The 27,500-nt window shown below is 38.7% G+C and overlaps 1 protein-coding gene and 1 pseudogene across 1 annotated transcript; both read right to left on the bottom strand.

The window, feature by feature from the left end:
• Positions 1-9,010: 9,010 nt before the first annotated feature.
• LOC149019068 (cytochrome P450 71B10 pseudogene) lies at positions 9,011-10,223 on the bottom strand (annotated as a pseudogene).
• Positions 10,224-11,029: 806 nt separating this feature from the next.
• Positions 11,030-26,668, bottom strand: LOC149019067 (zinc finger CCCH domain-containing protein ZFN-like). Its single transcript, XM_089153153.1, has 7 exons — positions 26,438-26,668; positions 22,843-23,000; positions 22,070-22,132; positions 21,057-21,176; positions 20,491-20,787; positions 12,279-12,605; positions 11,030-12,102 (listed from the first exon to the last, which is right to left on the bottom strand). The coding sequence occupies exons 1-7, from the start codon at positions 26,511-26,513 to the stop codon at positions 11,776-11,778; spliced, it is 1,368 nt and encodes a 455-aa protein (XP_089009279.1). The 5' UTR covers positions 26,514-26,668; the 3' UTR covers positions 11,030-11,775.
• Positions 26,669-27,500: the final 832 nt, after the last annotated feature.

Below are 27,500 nucleotides of genomic sequence, written 5' to 3'. Positions count from 1 at the left end.
AACCATGAAGTCTTAATCTTTCAACCCAAAAACATTAGACTTATTTGTGGCAACAAAGGTATAACCAAATTGCCCATTACCCAACAACTTCCCCGTTGTATACTTCTTATCGAAATCCTTGGCATACCCAAAATCCATTCACTCCCCACAAGGAAGAACCCCATTAGTATGCCCTCAATTGGCCTTTACCCTTCAGTTGTAGTGTTGTTGAAGAGGGTGGAGTAATTTAATCAAACAGCGATCACTCCATCATCATCGGCGAGTCCGGTTGCTTCTGAGAGATTTCCAAATACAATTTCGGATTCCAAATTCCTCTAGAAGAAACTAGATATCAAAAGCAAAAAGTTAGATTCCTCCGCCTAACTTCTCCCTGAACTTATGTTTTCTTCACTGTTTGCTTGAGATTTACCCATCGATTCATCTGTTGAGCAATATTTTCACTTTCTCATTGTTATTGAACACTGTGTTTGGGGTTTCTGGTCTAATTGTCATTTACATTTCAGATCGGTAAAAGTTAAACTGTCATTTTACTGGTCTGTAGTAGTTAGAGTGGCGATGAATGGATGTAAGTGCTAGGTTTGGTTTCTCAAACTACAGAGGTGAAGGGGTTTTACTTTAATGGGATTTTTGGGATTTGAGGTTCCTAGGGTATTTGGGAACTAGAACTGGAGGTAGCATTGGATTGGGTTAATTAACAGTGGGTGATTGAAGAAGGTAGCAACATACTCTAAAAACCTAATCAGCTCTTTCATGGTTCCCACCTAAATATACCTATTGGGTCTTTAAGAAAGAATGACTCATCTGGACCTGGAATCACCGGAGTTGCTAGACATTAATAGCGGCAGTGGTGTCATTTCAATGCTCCATCCCTTTTTCTCTTTGTGGCTAACAGAGAGGAAGAAAGAGAGAGAAGTGGATATTGTGGACATAACAATAGTTGGGGGGGGGGGGAGAGAGAGAGAGAGAGAGAGAGAGAGAGAGAGAGAGAGAAATTGGGGTAATTGCAGAGTAAAAATGGGGGTGGGGTGGTTGCCGACAAGAGAAGGTGGAGGCAGTTGATTGCCGGCAGGGGAGGGCATGGGGGTGTAGGTAGAAGATGATGAAGGGATAATCATCTTCACCCACCTAAGGGTTGGGTATGGGAGGGTATTAAATTGGGGGCATTATTGTCATTTTTTTACCCAAAGGCATTTGGATAATTTTAAATGATTTAAATAAGGGTAAGGGCATTTTATAATTTTATCCCCATTTAATAGAAAAATAATTGTGGATAACTTGTAATTATGCATGTGGGTGCCATGTAATTCTAGAGATAATAATGGGTGGTCACCAATTTCACCCCAAAAGAAATGGGTGCCGTGTAAATTTTTCAAAATGTATTCAATAAGTGAAGCCATGAGATGCATTCATATTGGCTTATTGTGTGTTCAATAAAATGTAGATGACAAGCCCACTATGGTGAACATAGTCCTTATGTTGAGAAACTACTTAATTACTCCACCATCACCCTCACAACAAGCATTTTTTGTGTGAAGTAGAACAAAACTAGAAAAGTTTATTGAAGGACAAAATATGCAGGATGCTATATCAAGTCAATATATAAATTTATAAATAAAGTGTCAATCACTAGGTTAGAGCCATGAAAGAATGAGAGGTTCAAGGTGATGTAGAATACAAATGAGTGCATGCCAGTCATCAAGCTATAAATATGTCATTGACATCAAAAGGACACATTCTACCCAAAAAAAAAAAAAGGACAAGGTATGGAATTTGGTTTATTCTTTTGACGAAAAAAAAGAGAGGTGAAAACCTTATAGCCAAAGGTTAACAAGAAAAAAAGAATTACAAAATCGGCTTATGCAAGAAATCTTTTTAATCAAAATGTACATACTCCTGACATGCCTTAAGGAAGTTCCATGCTTTGTGAAATTTGATGGATCAATGTCATGCACCAAACATGGAATTTGGATCCTCTCCACCTAGTTTGCCTGTATAGCCATACACCCCACACTCAAAGGCATGCCCATGTCCATGCTTTATGGTTTCATGCATCAATGTCATGCACATGGACCAAACATGGAATTTGGATTGTCTCCACCCAACTTGTCCATATAGCCATATACCCCACGCTGCCCTGCCCTAACTTGGGTAGGCTTGTGAGTGTGGATTCCACACTCATGTGAGTGAGGTTGAATGGTTGTACAGGCATGTCCCAATTGAGGCAAGATCATATAATAAAAAACATGATATCTAAGTTGTGATGAGGTATATGTTAGCATGTATAAATTGTATTTCTGTCACTATACAAGAATGATATAATAAAGAATACATATATTAATATATTTAAGTGTTTTTTTAAGTAGAAATAACAATATTTAAGGGTCTTTTTTTTTTTTTTGGGGGGGGGTGGGGGGGTTGGGAGGACAAGATTAGATTTATTCGAAACAAAAACCTCTAAGGGCCTGTTTGGTTCTGAACCCAGGATTTCAAATCTCCGGATTCATGAACCGGATAACCGTGGTGATCTGAACGGCCTTCCAGGGTGGGGACGGTTCCACCACATCTAATTTATTTACCTAGTTTACTTAGTCCAGTTTCCTGTACCCGCCCTAAGAAAGTTACAACCAACAGCATCAAACAGAAGATTCCAAAAAATAAAAGGGGGAGGGATAAAGAAGTACAAGTCAAGCTCTTGATATTTAGCAGCTCTGAAAGCTAGACGACTAGCGTCCGAGTTTCCTTCCATTAGTGTATATAACCAAATTATCTCAGTGAATTGATGGGAGTGAAAATATCTTCAATAATCTTCCTGAAGTTCCTTGGTGACTATATGACAGACAAGGTTGAAGAAAATAAGTTTATAAGAAATAGATTATCACCTTCCAAGATAATTCGATTCAACCCTTGAGTTAATGTTTGGTAGAGGGCTTCTCGTATTGCAAAAACTTCTGCCATGAGTGCCAAAGGCACTTGCTTGACTATTGAAAAACCAAATACAAGAATTCCTTCCTTATTTCTTGCAACCTTTCCTATCTCTACTGTCTTCTTTATGAAGTTTGCATTTGGGGGCTTCTAATGAACAATAGAGGAGGTTTTGCTCATTTTCTTCCTCTGTCTTCTAAAGCGAGTTTCCTTTGTCCATTTTTGCGCTTGCTTTCAAATTTGTACTACTGATTTTTGTCTTCGACCATAAATGATGGATGTGTAGTTTTTCCACAATGCCCACAAGCAATTGAAGTGAAAAAACATATTAAACTCCCATTGTTCATTGTTTGAGTTGTGCTGAAAAAACCCTTGATTTGATCCTAAATCCGATTTATCAAATTCCATATGGATGAATTGATGCTTTGTCATAGTTGTTGTCATAGTTGTTAACTAAAGTTGCAGTGTAGGAAAGCGTTCCACATATTATACAGAAATTCAGAATATGCATCCTTTATTACATTATAACTATTGTGGGAAGTCTATTGTGCAAGACCTTCCAGAGAAAAGTAGTGTTCTAAAGGCTAGGGGTAGTTTTCATAAAGTTTTTCATCATATTTTGTTATGTTCCTCCAGATTATGTATAGCTATTTTATAAGAAATTTTCACTATATGAACCCCATTAATGTGTATTTCCAAACTAGTTGATCTTCCTTATCCCCCAAAAGGATATGTATTTGTAGGATTTCCTAAACAATAGTATTAAGCCAAAAGTGCTTCAACTTCCCCTCATCTTAAATTTTATTAGAGATGAAATCAGCTACACAAGCTGGAGGGCTTGGGAGATCTGAACAAAACAAATTAATAGCTTCCAAATTAGGTATTTGTGAATCTAACCAATGAATAATACTTTTCCCATTGCCCACTAGCATCAATATCCCTTTCTTAATGACCTCCTGTGCAAAAAGGATAGATTTCCATCTCCATGAGTCCGATGGTTTTAGAGAGAAAAGAGATGTGCCAGAAATATTTCTATTTCATAAGTTTTCCCCAAAAGAGTTGTTTCTGGCCTAAGTCATCCCGAAGCCTTTTTTGATAATTGATTCATCTCTTAAAAACATCTGAAACCTAGTCCACCTTTTGCCTTAGGTTTGCATATATTAGAACTTCCAATTGTACTTATTTAGTTTTGCTCCCCATTTGACTAGAAGAAATCTCTTGATAACTTGTCAAGGGTTTTCCAAATTGAAGAAGGAACCTCAAAACAAGACATGTAATAGAATGTGAAAGCATTAACAGAGGATTGGATCAAGATTGCTTTACCTATAGAACAAAATTCCGTCGAAACTTGCGAAATTTCCACCGAAATTTTCCATTTTGGGAATCTCGAAACGAAAAACTAGGGGACCAAAAAAAATCCAAATTTTCGATCGAAATTTCGTCGAAAGGTGTCGAAACTTGGTTGAACCCAACTGGAGCAGCTGGTTCATGAGAGAAAAAAAATTTCCCAAATTTCGTGGGAAATATGGGAAATTTCGTGGAAACCTAGAAAATTGTGTGGAAACTTGAAAATTTTCGTGGAAACCTAGGACTTTTTCTTCCAAGTTTTGTAGCTTTATCAAATTTTCAATTTTTTTGTTTCTTTCATGTTTCCCCAAATACCACGATAAATATCCCCTCCATATTGGTTTCTTAGGCATGTTGATGACCAGACTTATAAATTTATAGTTGTCGGTTACCTTAACAACCATAGGCATAAAATGTCACGGGATGTCTATATTCGTTGGTTGGAGGAGAGGATATTACAGGCATAGTAATACTCAACTCACATGATGGATCCACTCTTGGCACTAAGTTGTACTTTCATTTTATTGTCAGTTACTTTGTATTTGATGTTTGAAGTTAAAAATTATATATTGAATGTTATATACTTAAGTAGTTAAGTTTATAATGTACTTCTCGGACAACTCTACATTGATGTTATGTACATCGAATTACATATCTACATTGATTTTTTTAGCAAAATATAGGCAATGTGTTCTTTATATTCTAATTAGCTTAAATGCAAAGTCCCAACCTAAAATACTCCTTAAAACCTGTCAAAACTTGTACCAAAAAAATCCTAAGTTTCCTCGAAATTTCCCAGTTTCCCACCTAGGTTTCCCATTTTCACTTGGTCAAAACTTGAGTTTCCCTCAATTTTTTTTCCATGGCTTTACCGGTCGAATTGAGCAACTTTGATTTTCAATCTTGTAATTTGATACTCACCCTTTGAATTAGACATATACAATGTGAAGGCTTGAGTCTTCCATGAATCAAGGGGATACCCAAGGTAAATATCCTTTTACAAAAATTGGGGTAATATGAAACTGAGTAGAAAGCTCTCTCTTGGTGGTTGCCAAAGTACTAGGACCATAATGGGCCCTCATTTTAAAATCATTAAGTTGTTGCTCCAACAGCCTACAATAGTTCTTCATGACTCTCTTAAAAGATTCAGTTTCCTTACGAGTGACTTGTCCAAATAAAATCAAATTATCTACGAAAGCCAAGTGATTGATGCAATCACTTTTTCTGGAAAGCTTTATACCTTTTATCTTGTTTCTCAAAGCCTCCCAAGTATAAGTGATAAGAGAGCAGCTCTCAATTGAAGAAAAAGATTGCTACTTGGCGTATGTTTTTTGAATTTCAATGTGACAAAAGAAACATAAATGATTTGGTAACTCATGATTGGCAATTGAAAATTGCAAGAAAATGAATTACAGAGATTTCTTGAAATATAAATCTAAATAAATAATTATTCAAATTCCCATTTCAAGATAGATATTAAAAAATTTACAAATTTTATTTATCTATTAATTTGTAAGTTAGATACACAACAAATCAAGGGCATTGAGATCATATTCTCATGAGCCTTGAGAGGATGCATGGGTTCTATCAAATCAAGATGCCTAAAGGTGATGGGGAAGAGACTAAGTAGCTAGCTAGGTTCTATGTGTTATTCGAGTCCAGATTTATTCTCCGTTGTGTGCTCTTCCAATGTGTTTTTCACCATAAAGTCAAGTGGGGCCTATGTGGGACCCACGGGCAGTCTCATCTATAATTTTTTAATATTATTTACATGTGGACCCTACCCAATCTTATGGTGAAAAAAAATATTTGAAGAACACATACTGTTTCCAACAAGGAAGTGATCTAGACTCATGTTATCGTCTCTAACAAAAGGAACATAATGTAAACTGGTGTAAAACCCAAATAGCAGTATAGTAGGGAAAGGAGAATAAGAGTGATGCTTATTAATTGGTTCAAATGATGCAACTAGAAGGGTCCATCAACTTCTTAATAGGAACAAGGTAGAGAGGAGTTTTCTCATGAGCAACGAGACCTACTTGGTCTTCCATGTTTATATCTTCCGTCTTCATCCCATCAGGAAGGCTCCAATCAAAAGGCATGGAGAGGATGCAAGTGCAAGCTCAACTATAGAAAGACCCTTGTTCATTCCTGCACACCTTCTCCTACCAGATCCAAAGGGCAACAATATAAAATGTTCCCCCTCCCCCCTAATATAATCAACCGTGATATTCATGAAACCCTCTGGCATGAACTCTTCTGGTTTCACTCAATATTATGGATCTCTCCCTATGGGCCAAGCATTCACTAGGATCACTGTTTTGGGTTGAATATCATATCTAGTAAAATGGTTAATAACTTCCTGTGGGATCAATAGAGGAAGGGAAGGATGCAATCTCAGAGTCTCCTTTAACACTGTTTTAAAGAATTTGAGCTCATCAATATCTGATGTAGAAACCTTTCCTTTCTTTTCAAAAGTGGTTATAATCTCATCTTGTACTTTCTTCATCATATCAGGGTTCTTGGCAAGCTATGTCATTGCCCACTCCATTGAAACAACCCCAGTGTCTAATCCCAACCCTATATGGTATAATTTGCCCATTCCCACTCCCCTTTGCTTTTTTCCCTCCTCCTTTGCCCTCCCTTCCGCCCTATTGCCCTTTGGGTTCCCTTCCCTCCTTCTCCCTTTTTCTTTTCTTTCTTCTTTTTACTTTTTTTCTTTTCCCTCTTTTTTCACTTCCCTTATATTCATTTTTTAACTATTTATACCCATTTAGATTTTAGATGATATCCAATTTCTGGTTTTTAATTTGCTATTCGATATATGGTTATTATATGTGCTCGGTTTATCTCTTCTCTTTTTCTAGCTTCTGACAATGGTTAACTTCCCCCCCCCTCTCTCTCTCTCTCTCTCTCTCTCTCTCTCTCTCTCTCTCTCCTTTTTTTTCCTTTGGTTTTTCTCCGCAGAGTTAAATTATTCATGAATAGTAGTAGATTTAATTATTAGCATATTTGAGTCGTCAATTATGAATGTCCCAACTCTTTTTGTAACTTAGTATCGGTTCGTTCTCATTTTTTATCTTCAAGTCCTTAGCCGTAGTTATGTTTTCATTCCCTTTCATATTGTATCTTTATTCAATACAAATCATATTCAAACCTTGTTACAGTAAATCCGATTTTAGTATGTACAAGTATTTTTTCATAGTTAAAGAAATGATGTTTTAGTTACAAACATAGCTATATGTTTTTAATAAAAATTTTGAAATATCACAGTATTTATTAGATATTCATGATGAGAGTTGGGGTATGTTTGTTAGATATTAATTCTTTATGTAATAGTTTTTATTATTTATAATATATTATCTCTTAGTCAAAAACATCAATATTTTATTGAACTAAAATGACTTTGTTGAAAATTACCTTAAAAATAATATAAAAGTGAATTTATAATATAATATGATCAAGTGACTAAATGTCAAAATCAAGACTCATATCAATGTTAGTATGAAGATCGGTAAAAATCTAGTATTATAGTACATGATCATCGTCAAATTAATATTAAGATTAGAGCCAAAATTAGGGTCAAGATCGGCAAATCAAATAGATGCTTATTACATTGGTAATGAAGTTATAATTTATTTTTATTAATTTTCTACAAAACATGATCATGTTTCTAAAATTTGACACGTGTCAAGTATCCACCTATATGTATTACAATTAATTCCTCTCCATGTGGGTGGGGTCCGAGTCTTTGCTCTCGGCGGATCGGTCGTCGCTTTCGGGCTAGGATCAAGGCCGGTCGGGGGCCAAAATCGAGGCTAAAATCGGGGCCAAGATCGGGGCCAATCGGGGCGGGTCGGGGCAAAATCGGGTCGGGGCCAAAAATCGAGGACGGGCCGGGATGGGCTGGCGGGCGGAGTAATCCTAGGCCCGCCCTTGGCCCTAGTTCAGGGCCAGAATATTTTGGCCCTAACCCGCCATTAGGGCCAAAATCTTTAGCCCAAGCCCTATTCGGGCTCAAGGCGGGCTTAGGGCGGGTCAAGGCCGCCAGGGCCAAACTTGCACCCCTAGTCTACTCTAGCTAAAGGTATGTCCTAAGAATAAAAAATATTATCCAGCACAATTCAAAGAAAATCAAAATCAGATGGTAATTAAGGTCAAAAATGAAAATTTTGAGACCTTTTGTCAAGAATAGATTATGGAATGAAAAATAAATTTAGTTTATCAAAATGAAAAATTGATTAAAAAATGATAATGAAAATTGAGAACAGATTGTTAGTGTTTGGGAGTAAAAAAAAGGCAAAACAATAAAATTTTCATAAAAAATGTATATTTACTATTATACCCTCAATTTAAATTAAAACTTTGAGCTGACTTGTATAAAAATGAATAGAATAAATTTTTGACCTAGAATCCAGACAAAAAGTCTTGTGGATTTCTAGAATTTTTCTTAAACAAAAATAGTATTTAAAATAGATATCAAACACGTTTAAAAAAAAAAAACAACGTCAAAAAATGAGAATGAGAATTGATACCAAAACAACCCTAAGTGTGCCCATGCAAGAAGAGAAAGTATTTAAGGGATCTAGATCTTCTCTCCACCAAACCTGCCCAGATCTTCATCCTCCCCCATATTAGTTCTGCGTGGATAGGCCATTGTGAGATGGGGAGGATGGGGGCCCGGGCAGATTGGTGGAGAGGATCTCCACTCGTATTAGAGACATCTAGCTTGTCAAGTGGCCTAATTAATTACTATGAAGAGTCCCTTGATATGATCATGAGTGAGACTACGCACACCTGTGTGATCCCTTGCTACACTGAGCAAGACATCTACAATGTCTTCCTGCCCAGATTCTTCCCTTTTGCTTTTGAGGTGTTCATCAATCTTGTTTTAGTAGAAATGATCAAATTCATGGAAGGTCTCGCGCTTCTGATTGAGGCCAGTGAGTCTGTCTATGATCCACCCTACATCAGCTACATGAGGAAAAAAAAACCTGTCTCGGAGAAGCTACCCAACATGGTCAAGGCATCCTTTATAGCTTCTGAAAACCATCCATCGTTGACGTCTCTCCCCTTGCAACTCTTACCAAAAGCAACCCTACAAGTTATTTCATCAGTGAGGGCAAAGAGAGTCTCGCTGAGATAAATAGGTGTTAGGATTAGAGCGATCAATCACACACAATAGAATAGAAAACAATGAAGGAGACACGAATTTAACCTTGGTACACCTCAATGTGAGGCTATGTCCATCATTAGGTTTTTCACTATATTCTTCTTGGAAATAACAACTTGCGATGTTCTGTTACAAGAGAATATATATATGTAACAAAACTTCGAGGCCCACTGAAGCATGGATCCTTTACAGACTATGGGGGTGCTGCCCCCACACACCCTCGTATGGAGCGGGACCCCTGTGGCCGACAACAACACAATATGTAGCATGAGCCATACTCAACAATAGGAGTTAAAGGCAGATTTCGAGATTGAGTTGATCATGGAAGCAACACAGGCTTCTTTGATGGGACTATAAGATTGCACCCTTTCACGCTGAAAAGCTCAAATACAGAGAGCTTCCTCATCTCCCTCTAGTATTCATTGTAAGGGCCAAAACCAATGTCACAGAAGTTGTAAGAGAGCCTCCTAGGCCCCGACAAGTCAGGTCTACTGCAGCAATCAATGTCATGAGACTTCATGATCTCACTTGCAATTTCAGCCGATGAAACGATTATCGTAAGCATGCGCCCAAGTACCGAATGCATGATTGGACCATATTGCTTAGAGAGTTGCTGTGGAGAGTGATGAGGAAGTGCACCAAGTTGGTGCAAGTTACCTCTGATGGGAAGCTTACTAGGGCCAGGAGGAAGGTTGTTTCTCCTCATTTGTTTGCTCTTATTAAGAATAAGAACCAAAGAAAGGAACATAAGCCATAGTCGCATGGTGAGAAGCCCATTCATAGTTTGATGTTTCTACTCCCAACTCATTTGTATAATCAATAGCTATGAGAGGCTTGGTTCAAGACCAGCATATGTGTACCCCTTGAAATAGCATAGCTTTGTCACCGAAAAGAATTATATTAGAAACCATGGAAACTAATGGTTGAGTCTAGAAACTCAAATTATGGAGTGGAAACAGACCAGGCAAAGAGAGTCATACACGGTAATGATCAACGAGCCTTCCTCGGCAGAGAGGTCAGAAAAGCTGTTTTGCTCCCTTGGTACGTATATAAAAACATAAGATGAAAATTGAGAAGATAAAACACAACACAGCAGCTAATACAGGTTGCACTTGAGATCCAATTGGGCCACCACCACATTGGCGAAAGAAGATATCACCATGAACACCATGAGGCTTCTTCGCCAGTAACTGAATCTATCAGTGAGTTTTGGAGCTCCTACCCTGTGCCTGTAATGAATGAATGAATTACAACCTTATATACAATGTCCTTGAAATTCAAATCTACATCAATCCTTAAAAGGAGAAACCTGCCAACATAATCTTGCAAAACTAAAGGTATTTTGGGAATTTATGCTTCTAAATCTATTCTAGCTCATCTACTAAAATGTTACATATATGATGTGAATGGAAATTGAGAAATGGAATGCATCTAACCATCGTTAGACAACAACCCACAAGTCCTCATCTATCTCCTTTAAAAGCCAACTCAGACACATAAATCATTTGCACCTTACAATTATTTTCATGTACAACCGAGTATCATATACCGGCTAGAGAGAACACATTGTGATTCTGGGTTTCCGGCCACTGAATGCCTTGCCCTTGGTACCAAGCAACCAAACACAAACCAACCCAATCTGACCTGTAAGATACAGATTTAAGGTCTCAAAAAGCTCAACCCAAACCAACCTGTTGCAACCTATCTTCAATCTAGTTGTGGAGGGATCACCCTCAATAATGAGACCTAAAAGGCATTCGTTGAATCTTTATCATTGAACCACATACAAAGATGTACTTGAATCCATGAAAACGACAACTGCCCAAAACCCTGACTAGCATTAAGCCTACATTGTCATGCACTCATCAACAAGTCCAAGAGAAGACCAAAATTATGCCAAACCATGAGCAAGAAAGCCCAATGCAAGGAAAGATGAAATGTTCACTACTCAGGGTAATTGCAGCAACTTAACAGGAAGATAATTGTCTTAAGGACATCAGTATCTGGGGAGAAAAATGCTTTATGTACAAGTATGAGAAACAAAACAGGGGACGAGAGAAAAAAAATGGAAAAAGAAAAATAAACATGATGAGGCACAGAAATCAATAGCTCTTGGAATGATTCTGTGTACACTTCCTTTCGATGTCTTTCCTTTTACTTTTTCCAGACATGGCATTTTGTGCACATTTACATGATGTAGCAATTTGGAATCCTATGATGTTGCTGTCAAGTAAAATGGCATCTTCGGATGCACAAATTCGACTCAACATGAATTCTGTACATCTCCAGAAATGTGTGATCAATTTACAGATGACTCTTTATCTGATAAGGTATCAAGAATAGGAGGCAACTGGTCCAATGTTTGAATTGGTGTGTGATACTTCTGCATCAATGTTTTCATCTCCGGAAGGCATATTCCGTGTCTCTGAAAGTGAAAGCCGCCTTGGCTTTCCAGAAACTGGTTCAGAAGGCCCTTCAGAGGACATGGTTAATCCAGCACTCCCTGATGACGATCCTAACAAGCGGCGAACAACAGGTACATCAGCTGAGGATGATGCAGAAATATTGTACGGGACGATTGGCACAGGATGGTCAAACTTGCAATTTGGACCAAATTTGCAGATACCATAGCGAGAATAAAAGATGCACAAGGGTTCTCCCTGTTAAAAATACATAAAAAAATTTTAATAAATAAATAATTTCAGCTACAGAATAATGTAGAACAAAGCAGCATCTGTGACATATTAAGTAGCCAGAATTCACTTGGGGTTGCAACATATTAATTTCTGACTATAAGTCATTTTATCAAAACAATAAAAAACCTGGTCCAACTCACCGGTCGCAATGGAAGGCCCAAAGGACTCAGCAAACAATTTGGAACTGGAATCAGCCTTTCTCTTGGATGATGGAACCTACAGACTGCACCAAACTTACAATCCCCAGTCTTCATGTAGAACTGGCATTCAGGTTGGTCAGGTCTTTCAGGGAACACATTCTCCCTCTGCAATGCATAAAGCCCCATGGCAACAGAACCAGAACGGTATGAAGGAAATACCCCTTGTGCTCTTGCACTAGTGTCATTTTGGCGAGAACTCCCATAAAACTGATTGGCTCCCACTGTTTGCTGCTGGCTCTCTGAGGATGAAACTGAACCAAGCTGGCCCTATAAGGAAGACCACCTTAACATAACAAGAAAAAGTTCCAAGCAACATACAAAATCTCTCCCTTCACATTCACACCAAAAGAAATGGATAAACTTTACATTAAGTGACTAACTTGGCTTGATACTTCAGTTCCCAGAAACTGTTATTAACTTGATTCTTGGTTGGAGATGTAAAAAGGTTTTAAAAGTCACCCAGAAAATTTCACCCAAAAACTTTTAAAACAGTTAACAGCAAAATGCAAATGGATTTCCTTTTCACATCTTTGCCAAAAGTGATGCCATAATTTAAGATGAATGCTGGATTAAAATGCTCTGCCATAATGCAGATCCCTGTCCAACCTGGATTTCACAACTTGATACTTTCAGGGCAATTCTATTAGCACGAACACATAGACATTGAGTGATTTCCATTCCAAAAGGAAGTAAATAAGACTGAGTATGTTACTAATAAGTTTCCAGTTTAGAAGGCCAAACTTGTTAATTTAGGTACTACTATCATACGTCTGTTTGTTTCTCTAAGTCAAGATAGAGCTTAAAATGCTAATTTTCCAGATATTGAATTTATTTATACCTTTGATTCTCCATGGTTTCTTCACAATAAGGATACACACAGTGTACTATTGGTTAATAGAGAATGGAGATTCTAATTGATCTATATTCCAAAAGACACTATAATTCCTGAATAAATCCATGAGTGTTCTTTCCCATTTTTCAGTTTAAAAAAATTAGTAGCAAAAAATAGATCTGTTTAGAGGACCATCCCTCCAACTTTGGCAGCTATCTGTATAATTGGGCCCACATTTGTGGAGTACATTCTAAAATCTGACAGACAGCAGATAAATACAGGGATTAAAATGAGTACTAGACTAAAAATGTATTTGAAAGTCAACTTCAAGCTGAAATAAAGAGAACCCATGCGACAGAAACAGTGATTAATGGCAAGCATATGTACTGTCTCAGAAGATATGAAAATAAACTGCACAGAAACCTTTTTTTTACAGAATTCAACAACAATAAGCCTTGTCCAAGCTAAATGGGGTCGGCTACATGGATTCTTGCCCTCCAACCACTTCTATTTGAGGCCATGCTAGATTCAAGGCCTAAGCTATGCATATTCTTTCTCACCATCTCTCTTAAGGTTATCTTAGGTCTGCCCCTAGCTCTTCTGGTTCCTTCAATTTGGAATATACCACTTCTCCATATAGGGGCATTTATATGCCTCCGTTGAATGCCATGCCACCCTCCAATGCAGGGACCAGCCTCCTGTCTATCTAGCATTCTTTCCTATGAAAGGCATTACCAACCATTCTTCCCACTCCCAACTATGGATTATGCAAACTTCAAGCTCTACCAAGGTTCCAAAGAATCTTATTGGCACCATGTGATTTGTTGTTTGACTCTTCAATTGCAACTCCCCCGCACCTTTACCCCCCCCCCCCTTTTATCTTCCATTAATAGTTTAAAGGAAGAAGAAAAGACATGGCTGAAAACTTTCAAGAGCCTGATTTTGTTGCATAACCTTCTCTTTATCAACAGGTATTTCCACCTAAATGTTGAATAAATTGAATCTTGAGGTGGTTTCTTCAGTATAGCAATAAAGTAACTAGAGCAGTTATTTTCAGGGGACTAACTAGGACTGTCTTGTTGACTTGACAGATGGAAATAATGCTGGTAGACAGAAAAGAAGAATGAAATGATCCAAAGAGACAAGAGTTTGCAGCTAAAAAGGGAAAGAATGAAGAAAGTCAAAAGAGAAATCATAAGCATTGCTTGAGAGCTCCATTCACCTAGTTGACTCAACGTTAACACTCTAAGAATTACACAACCTCCCAAGGGAGGCAAAAGGTAAATAAGAATAAAAAGGGATAGAACTAAACATGGACTAAAGTACCTGTTGTGAGAGGGAATCCTAATTTAAATAGGACTTTCCTCGAATTGGTGCTTCCTGCACGTTCTTGAGTTGGTTCACCAAAAAAAAGGGAAAGAAATGGAAGTTTTACTTCCTTTGAAAAGCATTATAAAGGGAAGCACTAATTTTTGTTCTTTCAGGTGTTTCATCCTATTTTAACCAAGTTGGGCATGATATTTTTTCCCAACTTGAGGGGGGTGTTGTGAGAGGGAGTCCTGATTAGAAAGGACTCTCCTCTCCTTAAGTCTTCAGGATTTTTCAGTTATTTCTTATTTCTTTCCTTCTGTTCTGTGTACTCATATTCCCTCTCTAAGTTGGTTCTAGTCCATGATTTGTAGATCTATAAATACCTTACCAGGGTGAATGAATGAATGAAACAAACTTTGGAAAGCAATGCATTCTTACTTTTCAACAGTACTTGTATTACAAGAACTCTAGCACGAGTCTATAGAGGAGATCAATTCAGGTCATCAGATGCAGGGGAGGCAAACTTGCATATGGGCATCAAGTAGCAATCTTAATGTTCAGTAATGAAGCAGCTAGTCGAAAACACAAATTAAAAATAGAACAAGAACCAATGAAAGCTCTCAACCTTGCTCCAGTTAGCTGCTACAGATGATTGCAAGGACTTATAAAGCACAGAAATTTTCGGGGCTAGTAGCAGTATTAGTTAATAATGCAAAGAATACAGATAAATCAGCAGGTCTATATTAGGAAGTCAACAAAGAATTCAATATAAAATAGTTCTTCATCTGAACTTCTTTATTGGGACTCCTTTCCGATGTACTCTATCCTATTTCAGGTTTCAAAACTTATTAATATATTTGTAGGTTCAACAGATGTTTTTCCAGCTCTCTTTCAATCAGATCTTGCTACATAAGAATTTTTATTTTACTTAATTTAAGTTTCATATTTTAGGTTATTGATTATTCTCTATGTAACAATATCAAATATAATAGACATCTCTCTCTCAGAAAAAGAAGAGAAGTTGAGGAAAGAAGACTGTCCTTTGGAGAATATCAAGAGTGTATACTCCCTTTGGCTCATACTTCAAATATATAAATAAGAGAAATGTAGTCTTATCCCAACTTCCCAATCAAATAGGGCCAGCTAAATGGATCCTTGCCTTCCAATCATCTCTGTTGGAGGCCATACTAGATATAAGGCTTAAGTCATGCTGTCTTTTCTCACTACTTAATGAAGGTCCCCCACCCACCCCCAAGAAGGTTCCCCAGGGCCACAAGAAAGCCTAGGTTTGCTGCCCAGCAACATAGTAGCATGAGTCAACAGAAGGGGTAATTTGGTAATTTGGGCAGTCCTATTCAAGCCCAACTGGATCTGGTTATATTCCGGAGTTTGTTAGGAGCCTAATTTTGTTATATTTGGTTGTTTGAGTCAGCCTAGGGTGAGATAAGTAGAAGTCCTATTCTAATGAAAGTGTTATTTAAAATACAAGTCCTCTTTAAATTCTCTTTCAAAAGTACTGCTAGGAGTCTCCAATAAAAGCTATAAATACATAACCTTGATTAAAACAAAGACAGTTTTTAATGAATAAAAGTATTGAAGAGGAAGTTACAGCAGAGATCAAGGATCGAATTCAGGTTTCTAGGGTTCCATTTTTTGGGGGGTTTTGGGGGGGGGGGGGGGTAAATGGTTTCTAGGGTTTCAAGCACAGGAAATTCCTGTGGCAGCACCATTGGCTGTCTTCTTTCAAATATCCCGGGCCATCTCTCACACCTTTTCCCTCCATCGCACCAAGGTGTTTCCCTCCCCTACCCCATCCCACCCTTCTTCTCTAGACCCTAATTTCTCTTATCTCCCAACTCCCTCCAAAGAATCCCCCACTCCCTCTAGCACTGGACCCCAGCCCCAATTATCATCAAGAAACCCTAAAATTTGAAACCCTAAGTTCCCAAAAACCCTAGAAACCTGAGTCTGAAACTGGATATACAAGGTTCAGATTAAAGTTCCGAAAACTCTAAGCCCACATACCCTCTAGCCAAACTTTGTATCCCCACCCTACAAACTCTAAAACCGTAGAACCATTTTACCTCACGGTATATAAACCGTAATTATGATTTGAAGGCAAGAATCCATGTTACGGTTTTAAGGCAAGAAACCGTAACATGGCCATGCCACATCAAACAACTATTTCGTGGCTAACCATGTACTAGCATGTGATCCTGCTTCTTGACTTGGATCTTCCATGTAATTTCTCACAAAGATAAGGTGGTCTAGTTTTACTTCTCCCCGCTTCTCAGTGACAAGGGCTTCATTGTGAGATGAGATTGATGATTTTCTCCTTGTCTCTTCATTTAGTAGGCTTCCAACTACTATATCCATCATGAGCTTTCCTTCAGGAGCCGAGTTACCGAGGGATACAATTAAGGTCTCTCAGCTTTCTGGCAACGAACTTAGCAATAACAAAGCTTGCAACTCATCATCAAATGTCATTTCATATAACTAAGTTGGTTAACAATACTTTGTACCTCATTTAAGTGTGCTGCCACAGAGCTCCCTTCCTTGTATTTGAAATTTACAAGTCTCCTGATAAGGAATGTCTTGTTGCAAGCGAATTTTCTCTCATACAGACCTTCTAGGTTTTGCCAGAGTGAATGCGCCGAATTCTCTGTAGAAACGTGATGATAAACAGAATCATCTAACCATTGGCGAATGAAGCCAACGGCTTTTCGATCTAGGACTTTCCATTCTGCTTTAGACATCTGGCTCTATGGTTTTGACGATGCACCTTCTATGAGAGCATACAAGTCTTTGCAATATAACAAATCTTCCATCTTGGATTTCCAAATCATCCAGTTGCCCCTGTTCAAACTGATCATTCGTCCTACGGCGCTTGCCTCCATCCAGGGGCGGAGCCAGGATTGAACATTGGGGGGGGCCGAATGTATGTGGGCCAATGTGTGGCCCACTGTAGGTCCCATCTCAGAATATATTATTATATTTTAATGTGGAGTCTACATTAAAAATTAGGTAAATTAATAGAAAATTCGTGTGTGAGAGAGAGAGAAAGGAATAATTTGAGAAAGAGAGAGTGAATACCTGATGTGGAGAAGATCTAGGAAAATTCCAAAGTTTGCTAACTACTTCAATATTTTGTGAGACGTGTGAGAAAAAAAAAGAGAAGAAATAGGAATAAAAGAGGAGATTCATTAGAGAATAAATATAAATGAAAATAGGAGAGAATATAAGGAGAAATTCATGGATTGTGAGTTAGTTTTTAATTAGAATTTAACATTTTATTCCTTAAAACTAGGGATTTAATGATAACCATTAGATAAAGATTATGAATGACATTTATACCCATCATCTTTATCTTAAATTTTTATTTTTAATTTTTGGAGGGGGCCAAAGAGTGGTATTTCACATTTAAAGAGAGAGAAATAAGGTAAAAAAACAAGGATATTTACAATTTCAAAAAATCCGGGGGGGGCCATGGCCCCTCCGGTCCCAACGTGGCTCCGCCACTGCCTCCATCGACATCTTATACGAATAGTCACGCAAACCAAGCTCTGATACCACTTGTTGAGGGAAATACCGAAAGACAGTTCACCCTTTCCTTGCCTGTGTAAAAGATTGATAGAGAAAAACAATACAAAAAATGTATTCGTGAATAGTGCCGGTGTGGGGCCCACGTGAATAGTACTTGTGTGGGACCCATGTGAAAAACAACAAAATAAATAATCACGAAAGAAGCACAAACACAACAATATACGTGGTTCGGCTTTGCCTACATCCACGAGCGTAATGGGATCTTTCACTATGAAAAAGTAATAATACAACCCTTGTACAGTGCTTGGATTTATAACCAAACCCAACCATATATCCAAAACTGGATACCCCTGTACACCCTCTCTCAACTCACACTCTCAACCCTACAAGAGTTTCAAACCTACTACTCCAACACATAAACACTGCACTCAATCTCAGAACTCTACACTTGATGAGTTCACTTGTGAGATCTCTCACCTCACTTGCCTTCTTTCTTATCCAAACAAGCTAATCCACCCCTCTATTTATAGAGGAGGAAAAGAGGTTGAGAAAGGAAAGTTCACGTTTTCTTTCTCACCTCAATTTGGTGCATTTAAGGCACTTTGACATTAATGTCAAAGTTTGCAATTATAGAATTCAAAGTAGAATTCTCCTCTTTCCATTCAACATGCATATCATGTTGCACATGTTGTCAAGAGACAACATTATCCTCCCCATTAATAAGGACGCTACAAACTCCCCCTTCAACTCATAAGGAGGAACAACTCATGCCTGCCATGCTTCTACAATAGCCATGTTTGCCCTTTGGTAGAGCCTTTGTCATCATATCTGCTCCATTTCTGTCACTATGGATTTTCTTAAACTGCAACTATTTCTGTTCCAGTACATCTCGTACTTGGATTCATATTGATGATTTCAAGAAACTCGATCCCAATTTGTATGAACGTTACATGTCATTCATTCATTCATCGGAGACAAATGTTTTCAAGCCGGGGAGAGTTGATGCAAAGTTGAAGACATATTTAAGAAAGAAGAAGCCCATTGAGTCAGGCCCATCAAAGGCCTAAAGCTATCACACAAATCAACCCATGCCTTTCATGGGCTAGGACTGTTTTAGTGGGTTAAAGTTAGCCCACATATGTTGAACTTCATAGTCTAGACCTAAGCTTAAGTCTAGTTTCTGAAAAGTCAATAAAATGGGTTATGGTTTGAAAATAAAAGAACTCATTGTCAAAGGAGTTTTCCTTTGTCAAAGAGTTAGGTAGTGATTGAGTTATTAATAGGCAGGTAGTGTTAGCTAGTGGTTGGATGTTACCATTAATGTTTATGTATCTTTAGAATGCTATATAAAGAAACTTATGTAAGAGGTGAAGACACAACTCATCTATTGAAATCAAATTGCTTTGTTAGCATTCCTTCTCTATGGAGACTCCTTGTGTTTGATTAAGGTAGGTTGGTGTTCGATCCACCTTACGGTGTGAAGCCCAAGTGTTGTATTGTCATTTTCAATTCCCTTATATTGTCCTTTCAATTTCTTCATCATAGTTCTGCCCCTGTTTTAAATATCTATTCAGCCCATATTGTTATGTTATTATCCTTATGATACCGCTCTAGTTTCAACCCTCTTTCACATCTAAATTGTGTTTCATCTTAAGTAGTTAAGTCTATCAAATCTGAACTTGATTCCCTGTGAAATGTCCTATTTGGTTACTGTTTTGATCAATCAAATACAGTAATACATTAGTAGGACACCTAACCTGTATTGCATCACTCATCCAAAATTTAACTGATATGAAGCTTCCTAAGCACCGAAAGTATGTAATTCCTAACTCCAAGTTGATTCACTATCATTCCACCCAACAACTGCAGATCCTTGTAGTGGCATTGAAATTCAGCCGTATTATCCACATTATAGAAGGTTAGTAGGAGATACTTATGCAGGCAAATATCATCAGAAACAAAGGGAGAATTAGAAGACATAATGAGAAAAGAGTACACTCAAGGGTCAAAACCCAACTCCTTCCTTCTATACTTTTTTCTTTTGGGATTTTCCTTAGATATTTCTAAAGTAAATTTCTTCTGTAATTAATTGCCCAGACAAGTCCTTCACCACTTAGAATGTAGGTACTAACAGCATATCATTATATCGCATCCTGACTAAGCAATTCACAGAAGGCACTTCAATAACAAGTCTATCTCTAATGGCAGGAGGAGAAGGAAGAGGAGGGAGAAGGGGAGAGGGGTGGAATACAAAGTGACCAGCAAGGCAGCCTAAGATCCTCAGTATTCCAGTTGTTTTTTTAATGCACACTTCCCGAGGTCCCATCAACCAATAAGTAACAACACCTTCAGGAATTAAAGGAGACGATAGAAAATATCAATGATAATATGTTACTATATCAGTGTTCCAAAGAAATAAACATATTTTCATAAGGCAAAAGATAAGAAATATACTGAAAAACTTACAGTATAAGTATTCCAACTTGGAACTGGTACAACCCCCTGAGGTAGAATCAGTTGAGCATAGCTAGAAGGACCTTGCCACCTCGGGCTTGGAATAAAAGAGGTCCTGGATAGGGGCCAATTTGTCATCCCACCTGGATAAGATTGCTGACCAGGAGTTGTAGGAGAATGTACAGGAGGATAACCCGGCGAGCCACGTAATGAAACCACTGTGTTAGACGGTTGAGGATGGTGAAATTTACACGTGTTTGCAAACTTGCAATGTCCTGTTCTTAAATAATAAGCGCACTCCTTCTCATTCTGCAACGAAGAAAATGAAATTCAGGAAATGCGTTCTCATCTTCAACTCACCCCAGCCTTATCCCAAGTCCCAACTAAATGGGGTTGGCATTTGTGTTGTCATGCTATTAGAAAAAGTTGGGAGGATGGATGAAAAAGAAAAGCAATAAAAGGACCCCCGGAGAGAACATTGACACAATTATCAACTACAAAAAAACTGAAGATAGCTGAATAAAACCATATGGACATCACGATTATTTACAACTGGAAGATGAACAGTAAGAACAGACCGGGCGGAGTGGATAACCCAACATATTTAATGGAACTCTTCCAGAAATCCCAGCCTTGTCTCTAGGATGATGAAACTTGCATGTAGCTCCAAATTTGCATGTTCCCGTCTTCAAGTAATACTGGTAAACATTTAAAAGTAAGATGTTACTCTTCAAACCACTGACAAGTTATCAATTGCCATTTGCCACAAGACAAGAACCTCCCAATTAGAAGAGTGTAAGTTCAATGATGATTCTAACTTTTGAAAATTTGATATTTAGATGACAATTAATAATGCATGCTTTCTTCAACACTGACAAAGTGATCCTAGTAGCCAGACCTTCCTATTTTCAAGATCCAGGAACAAGACGCAGATTGATTGTATATTAATGAAAGCATATTCCTGCTGTATCACACAATATATTGAAAATAATTTCCTGTAAAAGATCAGGAGTGAAGTTACACCTTATAGACCTCATCACTTTGATGAAAAAGATATAGGCTCAGCAATTTTAAGAAGAAAAAAATTCCTTCAGTCCAGTATTATACAGAAATAAGAAACCTCTCAAAATTTCCCAAGTCAGTTTGTACACTATGAGAAAGAGAGTTGAATAAGTTATTACAACAACTCAGCTTATCCCAACTTAATGGGGTCCGCTATATAGGTCCTAGAAGAGACACAGATATAACATAATCAAAATTAACAAACAAATAGAAAAAGAATTACAGGGAAGGGGCCCACAACAAGGACAAAAACTCAAAGCACAGAAGAAGTTTTTGTATTTTATATAATCCCACTAAACGGATAACATAACTGACAGTGTAGCTTTCACTAATAATATGTTGTACTGACACTATACCAACTTTTACATTTAAAAACAGATGCTTACTTGAGAAATCAGTTAGTAATGATTCTGTAACCTCATAACCAGAAGGCTTTAATCAAGCATTCAGACTGCTCGGCTCAAGTTTATCTTGGAATGTCTACAATATCTAACTATAAGAAACTATCATACGCATAAATGATGATTACCTGACATTCTGGTTGCCCTATTCTTTCAGGGTAACCTCCTTTAATCCTTGCAGCTGCGATCACCTGAAATTTAATAAGATCAAACCACGCTCATCAATTTTTCTGTAATTCTACAAGTGAGTTAGATATAACTCTTTGATATGTATTTAAAAATATATAAATATATATATATATATATATATATATATATATATATATATATATATATATATATGACATGTGCAAAATGGATGGACAACAAAAGTAATGTAAAGAAGAAGATTAAAACATTAACTGTTAAAAGTAATTGTTTAAATAATAGGTGCAACATGAATGCTATGCTTGCCTCCACACTGGCATGGTGCAGGGACCCATGCTGTAGGTGATCCACATAATTTAGTAAATCATCTCCAATGCTGTCCAAACAGATGGGTACCAACCAATGGAGAAACTAAAGAACAACTGACAAACTGAAAGGCTTTCTACTTGTGATTTATTCAATTATAAAAGACTTTCTTTTCTTGGTTGAGGGAAGGGGGGGCAGGTGTCAAGGTACAAAGTCAGATTGGAAGTAATGTCAGTACTAAAATATTAGGTTCACGAAGCTTATGATAACAGGGATATATAGTGGAATATTTCTTCCGGCACCAACCTTCTGTGTAAAAGCTCTGTGATCAGAAATTATACTAATTATTAATACAGAAACATAAAGTTGCTGGCATGTTGATAAATTCAATTTATTGGGATTGGGAAACCACAAGCCATAAGATGAGGAAACAGGCTGTAGTGCTTACCAGTTTCCTATTAGGAGGATGATTGAATCGACATGTCATTCCAAATCTACATAGGCCAGTCCTGAGGTAATACGCACAGTCTGGCTCCCCTGGACGCTCAGGAAACTGACCAGATTCCATAGCTTCATTTGATCTTAGATTCATTTGCCACATTGCATCTGTTAAGGCCAAAAAGCAGAGCTTAAAAAATAACAACCAGAGAGAAAACTAAGCAATTCTGCAAAGTTAAAATTCAGCACAAAATTGTCACTTGTGTAGAGGCAGCACACCGAACAAGTAATGGGAAACAATGTCACGAGATTCGAATTGCTGCTACAGTAGTAACATGCTTCTCATTTTATGGCACTTCTGTTTCGGTTTCCCATTTGGATCTGTAAAAGTGGCTAGGAACTATAGAAATATAGTCAACTCTATCAGGCAACCATATAATCGAATACAGATAGCATCTACCAGAGAGGAAAACATTCCAGGTAAAAAGAAAAGGATGTAACCCCAATGCACAAGGCTTTCGATATTCTAGGGTCTAGAAAGGTCATAAAACATGCAGCCACCTTGCTTTTCAAAGAAGTTGTTTCCAAAATCAAACCCATGACCACTTAATTATAATGGTGTGACCTTACTGTTTTACCCAGGCCCACCCTCTTAAGAAGATTCCAGGAATGGGGTCCACAATTTATGCATACAGAACTGAACTGTCTTACAAAGTTGCAGAAACAAAGTAGCCTTTACTTCAGTTCCTACTTGGAGACATTTATATAGATATCAGACTTTCTTAATGACAACGCGAACTGTACAGAACTCCAAATATGTGCACAGAGGAAAGAACTCCAATTCACCAAAAGCTGAGACAAAGGAATGATTTTTGAGATACCTTCATCAACAACGTCAAGTGAGCCTCCCCCCCCCCCCCCCCAACAAAAAAAAAAAAAACCCCACTCCACTCCCTGCAACCCTCCCCAACCTCCATCCCCTCCAGCCACCTCCACCACCCTTCTCAGGAGAAGGCTCTCAGGAGAAGCCCCTCTCAACCTATCCATCCCCTTTCCTGGTCCTCTCTCCTTGCCCCTCCAGTCCAACACTCTCAAGCCAGCCTTCCCCTTCGCCTGATTCCCCCTTTTTGTCTTCTGTCCGGCGGGAGCTCTTGACAAAGAAGTCTCTCTTTAGAGCTGTTGCATTGTAGGCCACTTTCCTTGGCTTTCGTCCCCCCTTTCCACATCGTCAAAGCTTCTCTATCCAAGCAATGGAAGCCTACCATGGCGCTTGAAAATCTATTGCTTAACCATGGCTTCTTCCTCTTCAAATCCTTGGTTGAAGCAGACAAGACTAGGGCCCTAGAAGGAGGGCCTTGGATGGTGGGGAAGAAACCTATATTCCTCTGGCAGTGGCATCCTGAGTTGCAACTCACCAAAGATGATTTCTCCTTTTACATCTCTACATCTCATTCCCAAGACTCCCTCTCCATTACTGCTGCTCTAAGGCTCTGAGCCTAGTGGGTTCTACGCTAGGTGCACCATTGTTCTCAGACACTAGAACACTAATGAAGGATCACTTGTCCTTCACTCAGATCTGCATCGGAATTTGCATCAACCCCCCTTCCACATATGATCGCAGTCAAGGAAGAAGGTGGCTTTGCTTTAATGCAGGAGATTCGATACAATTGGCGACCTCCCTACTATCCACTATGCAACACCTTTGTTCACACCCCCTGTGCAGCAAATTTCCTGTTGAACCAGGCTCCTATGATCTCCCCAGGTCTTCAACCTGTGGTAGAGTGAATTAAAAGGCTTAGAGCCTTTGCTTGAGAAAGAGCCCCTCCAATTCTGGCCGTGAAGCCTCCCTAGCTCCCTCTACTGGTTAATCTGCCTCCACCTGTTTTGACTCGACTCCCCCCCCCCCCTTTTGCTTCTTTAAAAGCTCAGTTTAGCCCCATTCGACGTTACTGTCAGCAGAGTCAAGCCGTTGCTTTGTTTCTCCCTGACCTATGCACTCTCAATTTATCGATTGTGCGCCCTCTTTCCCCTGCCACCCCCTGCTTCCTCTGCCGCGTCATTCTTTCTTTCCCACTATCCCACTCAAGTCACTCCCCCTCTTTGCTTCCCCTGCTATTTCCTTTCTCGCTTAACCCTTTTACCCTTTGCAACCCCCATCCTCCTCTTTCCAACCTTTCTTTTCTCACTCAGCCTTGCCCCCTTCTTCAGCTGGTGCGGGCCAACCAGGGCCCACATGCTCCTCACCTCTCTTATCCCTCTCTCTTTCCTAATCTCGCGGAGCACACCCCTCCCCCTCATCTTCCCCCCGATTCCCTCTCTTCTGGCTGGGCCTACCCATCTCTCCACCACCCCGCCCCACAGCGTTATTTGGGCCAAACCTATCTTCCCCCTTTCCGAGGCCCCCTGCTAGGCCACGCCTAGCTACCCTCTTATCCCTTCTATTGGACCCCCTTCTAGGCCTATCTTCCATCCTCCTCTACCCCCTCCTCCCCCTTCCCTCTCTCGACCCTCCTCTAGCCCATCCCCTAACTTTCCCAAATCCTGCCCCCCCCCCATCCGGCCCTGGCCCACCTCTTTGTTCCCCCTCTTCTGTCCTTAACCCATCCCATTTTGATGCTTGCAAGTGAGCCTAAGGTTCTTTGGACTCCGAAACCGCTTCTCCTCCACTTTGGGATCGCAGGAGAAGCATATGTTCTACACTTCAACTAAAGGGTGACATCTCCTCACTGAAGACTACATTGTTGAACTCCAGTCTTCCAAGAAAAATGGGAAAAAATAGTTTCATACCTTGGGTTTGTCTTGACTCTTTGTTCTTGGCTTTTAGTGCCTAGTTCCTATTTTTTGTGTTGTCAACTTGGCCTTGTTGCCTTTGTTAGGGTGCTGCGCTTGCTTTCTTGTGTTCTCTCTCCCCTCCCACACACCCTCCCCCTTTTTTCTCTCCTTTTAGTTAATGAACTTTTTATTCATCCAAAAAATAACAATGTCAAGTCACACAGTAAAAACACAAAAAGAAGCAAATCAGAAACGCTTTTCCAGAAATTCTCAAACTAAGAGATACAGTATAATTGTGAAACGAACACGAAGAATGACAACAACCCCAATGTAATATACAAGTGATAACTCATTCCAACCAATGATCTCCAATTCCCAACTGGAAGCCCCAGCTGATAAAAACTAAGCTTATAAAACAGAAAACTGATCTCCATACTGTCAGAGGAAAAAAAATAAGTTCTACAATAGTTTCAAAGAAAATCTCCAGAATATTTTTATAAAAAATTAATTTTTAAAAATTGAAAACACAGAACCCACTACTCACGGGCACTACTGAAGCTCATTCCATGACTAAAATCCCACGAACAAAAAGCAAGAAATTTTCGATAAATATCATGATTATGAACCCAAAATATACTTTTTCTTTTAAGAAAATGAGGAAACGAATCAATCAGAGAACTAAATGAAGCTCATTCCTGGATCAAATCCGACAGAACACATCAGAGAACCAAAGCAATGTGAACCAAACCCTAAGAACAACTAGCACAGACACAAGAAAGAAGGAGAGAAAAACTAAGCAAAACCCACACCAACCCCAGACCAAACTCGTTCACCTTCATTTAACGACGTCGAAATCATGGATTCCTCCGTCCCAGCCCCTCGTATCTGAATTCCAGCATCGTAAGCCATCGAATACCAACCATCACAAAACCAAAACAGGAATTCCCTCACCGGAATTCCCTTCGCCTTCTTACTTCCAAGTGTCGGTGTCGATCAAGGTGGAGAGAGAAAGTAAAAGCGATCTCTCCTCTCCACAAACGAGGAGAGGAATAAAAACCAGGACATCCATCACACAACCAGTCATTTTAAGTTGCCTTTTTTCTTATTTTTTTTATTTTTACAAAACCCGCGAAGGGAGGCGAAACCGGAAACCAGAAACCGGGATCCGAGAAACCGCTTTCTAGTATATTTTATTACTTCCTTTTTTTTTGGGTAGAATATTTTATTATTTCAAACTTTAGCCTGATTGGTAATTTAACACTATTTTATTTTCGCGGCAACACGAGGATTCCGTTCGCGGGAGAAAGTCCGTATCAATCGTGGTGGTTGGAATTGTCACGCGCCGGAACGACACGCGCTGCAGATGAGAGAGAATGTGTACTCTCGTCAGCATGCTGACAGTTGAGAGAGGACCGACGAGTGTTGGCCGTGGGGCCCACTAATATTTTATGCTTTTTAGTTTTTCGTTTTTTTTTTTTTCGTCCAATTAGTTTTTCGTTTTGAAGGGAAAGAACGGACTGCAAGAAGCCACGTGGAGGATTATGATACGGTAAATCAGCTAGATGCCTCGTGCTTTCACCTTTAATTATTTTAGTTGCAATTTTAATAAGGATTAAGAAAGAACCACAGTTGATGCCATCTTGTGGGTCTTTTAAAACTGAATTCTTTTTTCACCAAAAAAAACCTGAATTATTTTTTTTGCCACGTGGTTTTTAAGGGAAAAGAAATTCGTACGAGAAGAAAGTTATTTTTTCTTTTTACCACGTGGTATAATCAAGAAGTATAAAGTCTAAGGTCTATATGACTAATATTCTAAACTAGAAAAATGCATATTATTTTTTTTTTAATTTGAAGCATGGAAGATAAAAACATAGTAGGATAAATTTAGGGAGTGTA

The sequence above is a fragment of the Hakea prostrata genome, chromosome 4 (assembly GCF_041222555.1).
Source record: "Hakea prostrata isolate BN-2017 chromosome 4, UWA_Hpros_2, whole genome shotgun sequence".
Lineage (NCBI taxonomy): Eukaryota > Viridiplantae > Streptophyta > Magnoliopsida > Proteales > Proteaceae > Hakea > Hakea prostrata.
The sequence above is the reverse complement of the archived record's forward strand: the minus strand, read 5'-3'. Positions and strand labels throughout refer to the sequence as shown.

Excerpts from the sequence above, each read along its gene's own strand:
- LOC149019067 (XM_089153153.1), bottom strand. The coding sequence starts at position 26,513 with ATGGCTTACGATGCTGGAATTCAGATACGAGGGGCTGGGACGGAGGAA. Across the intron at positions 23,001-26,437 it reads TTCGACGTCGTTAAATGAAG|ATGCAATGTGGCAAATGAAT; the intron begins GTGAACGAGTTT and ends TGGCCTTAACAG. Across the intron at positions 12,606-20,490 it reads CAAGTTGGAATACTTATACT|GGCCAGCTTGGTTCAGTTTC; the intron begins GTAAGTTTTTCA and ends TCTTCCTTATAG.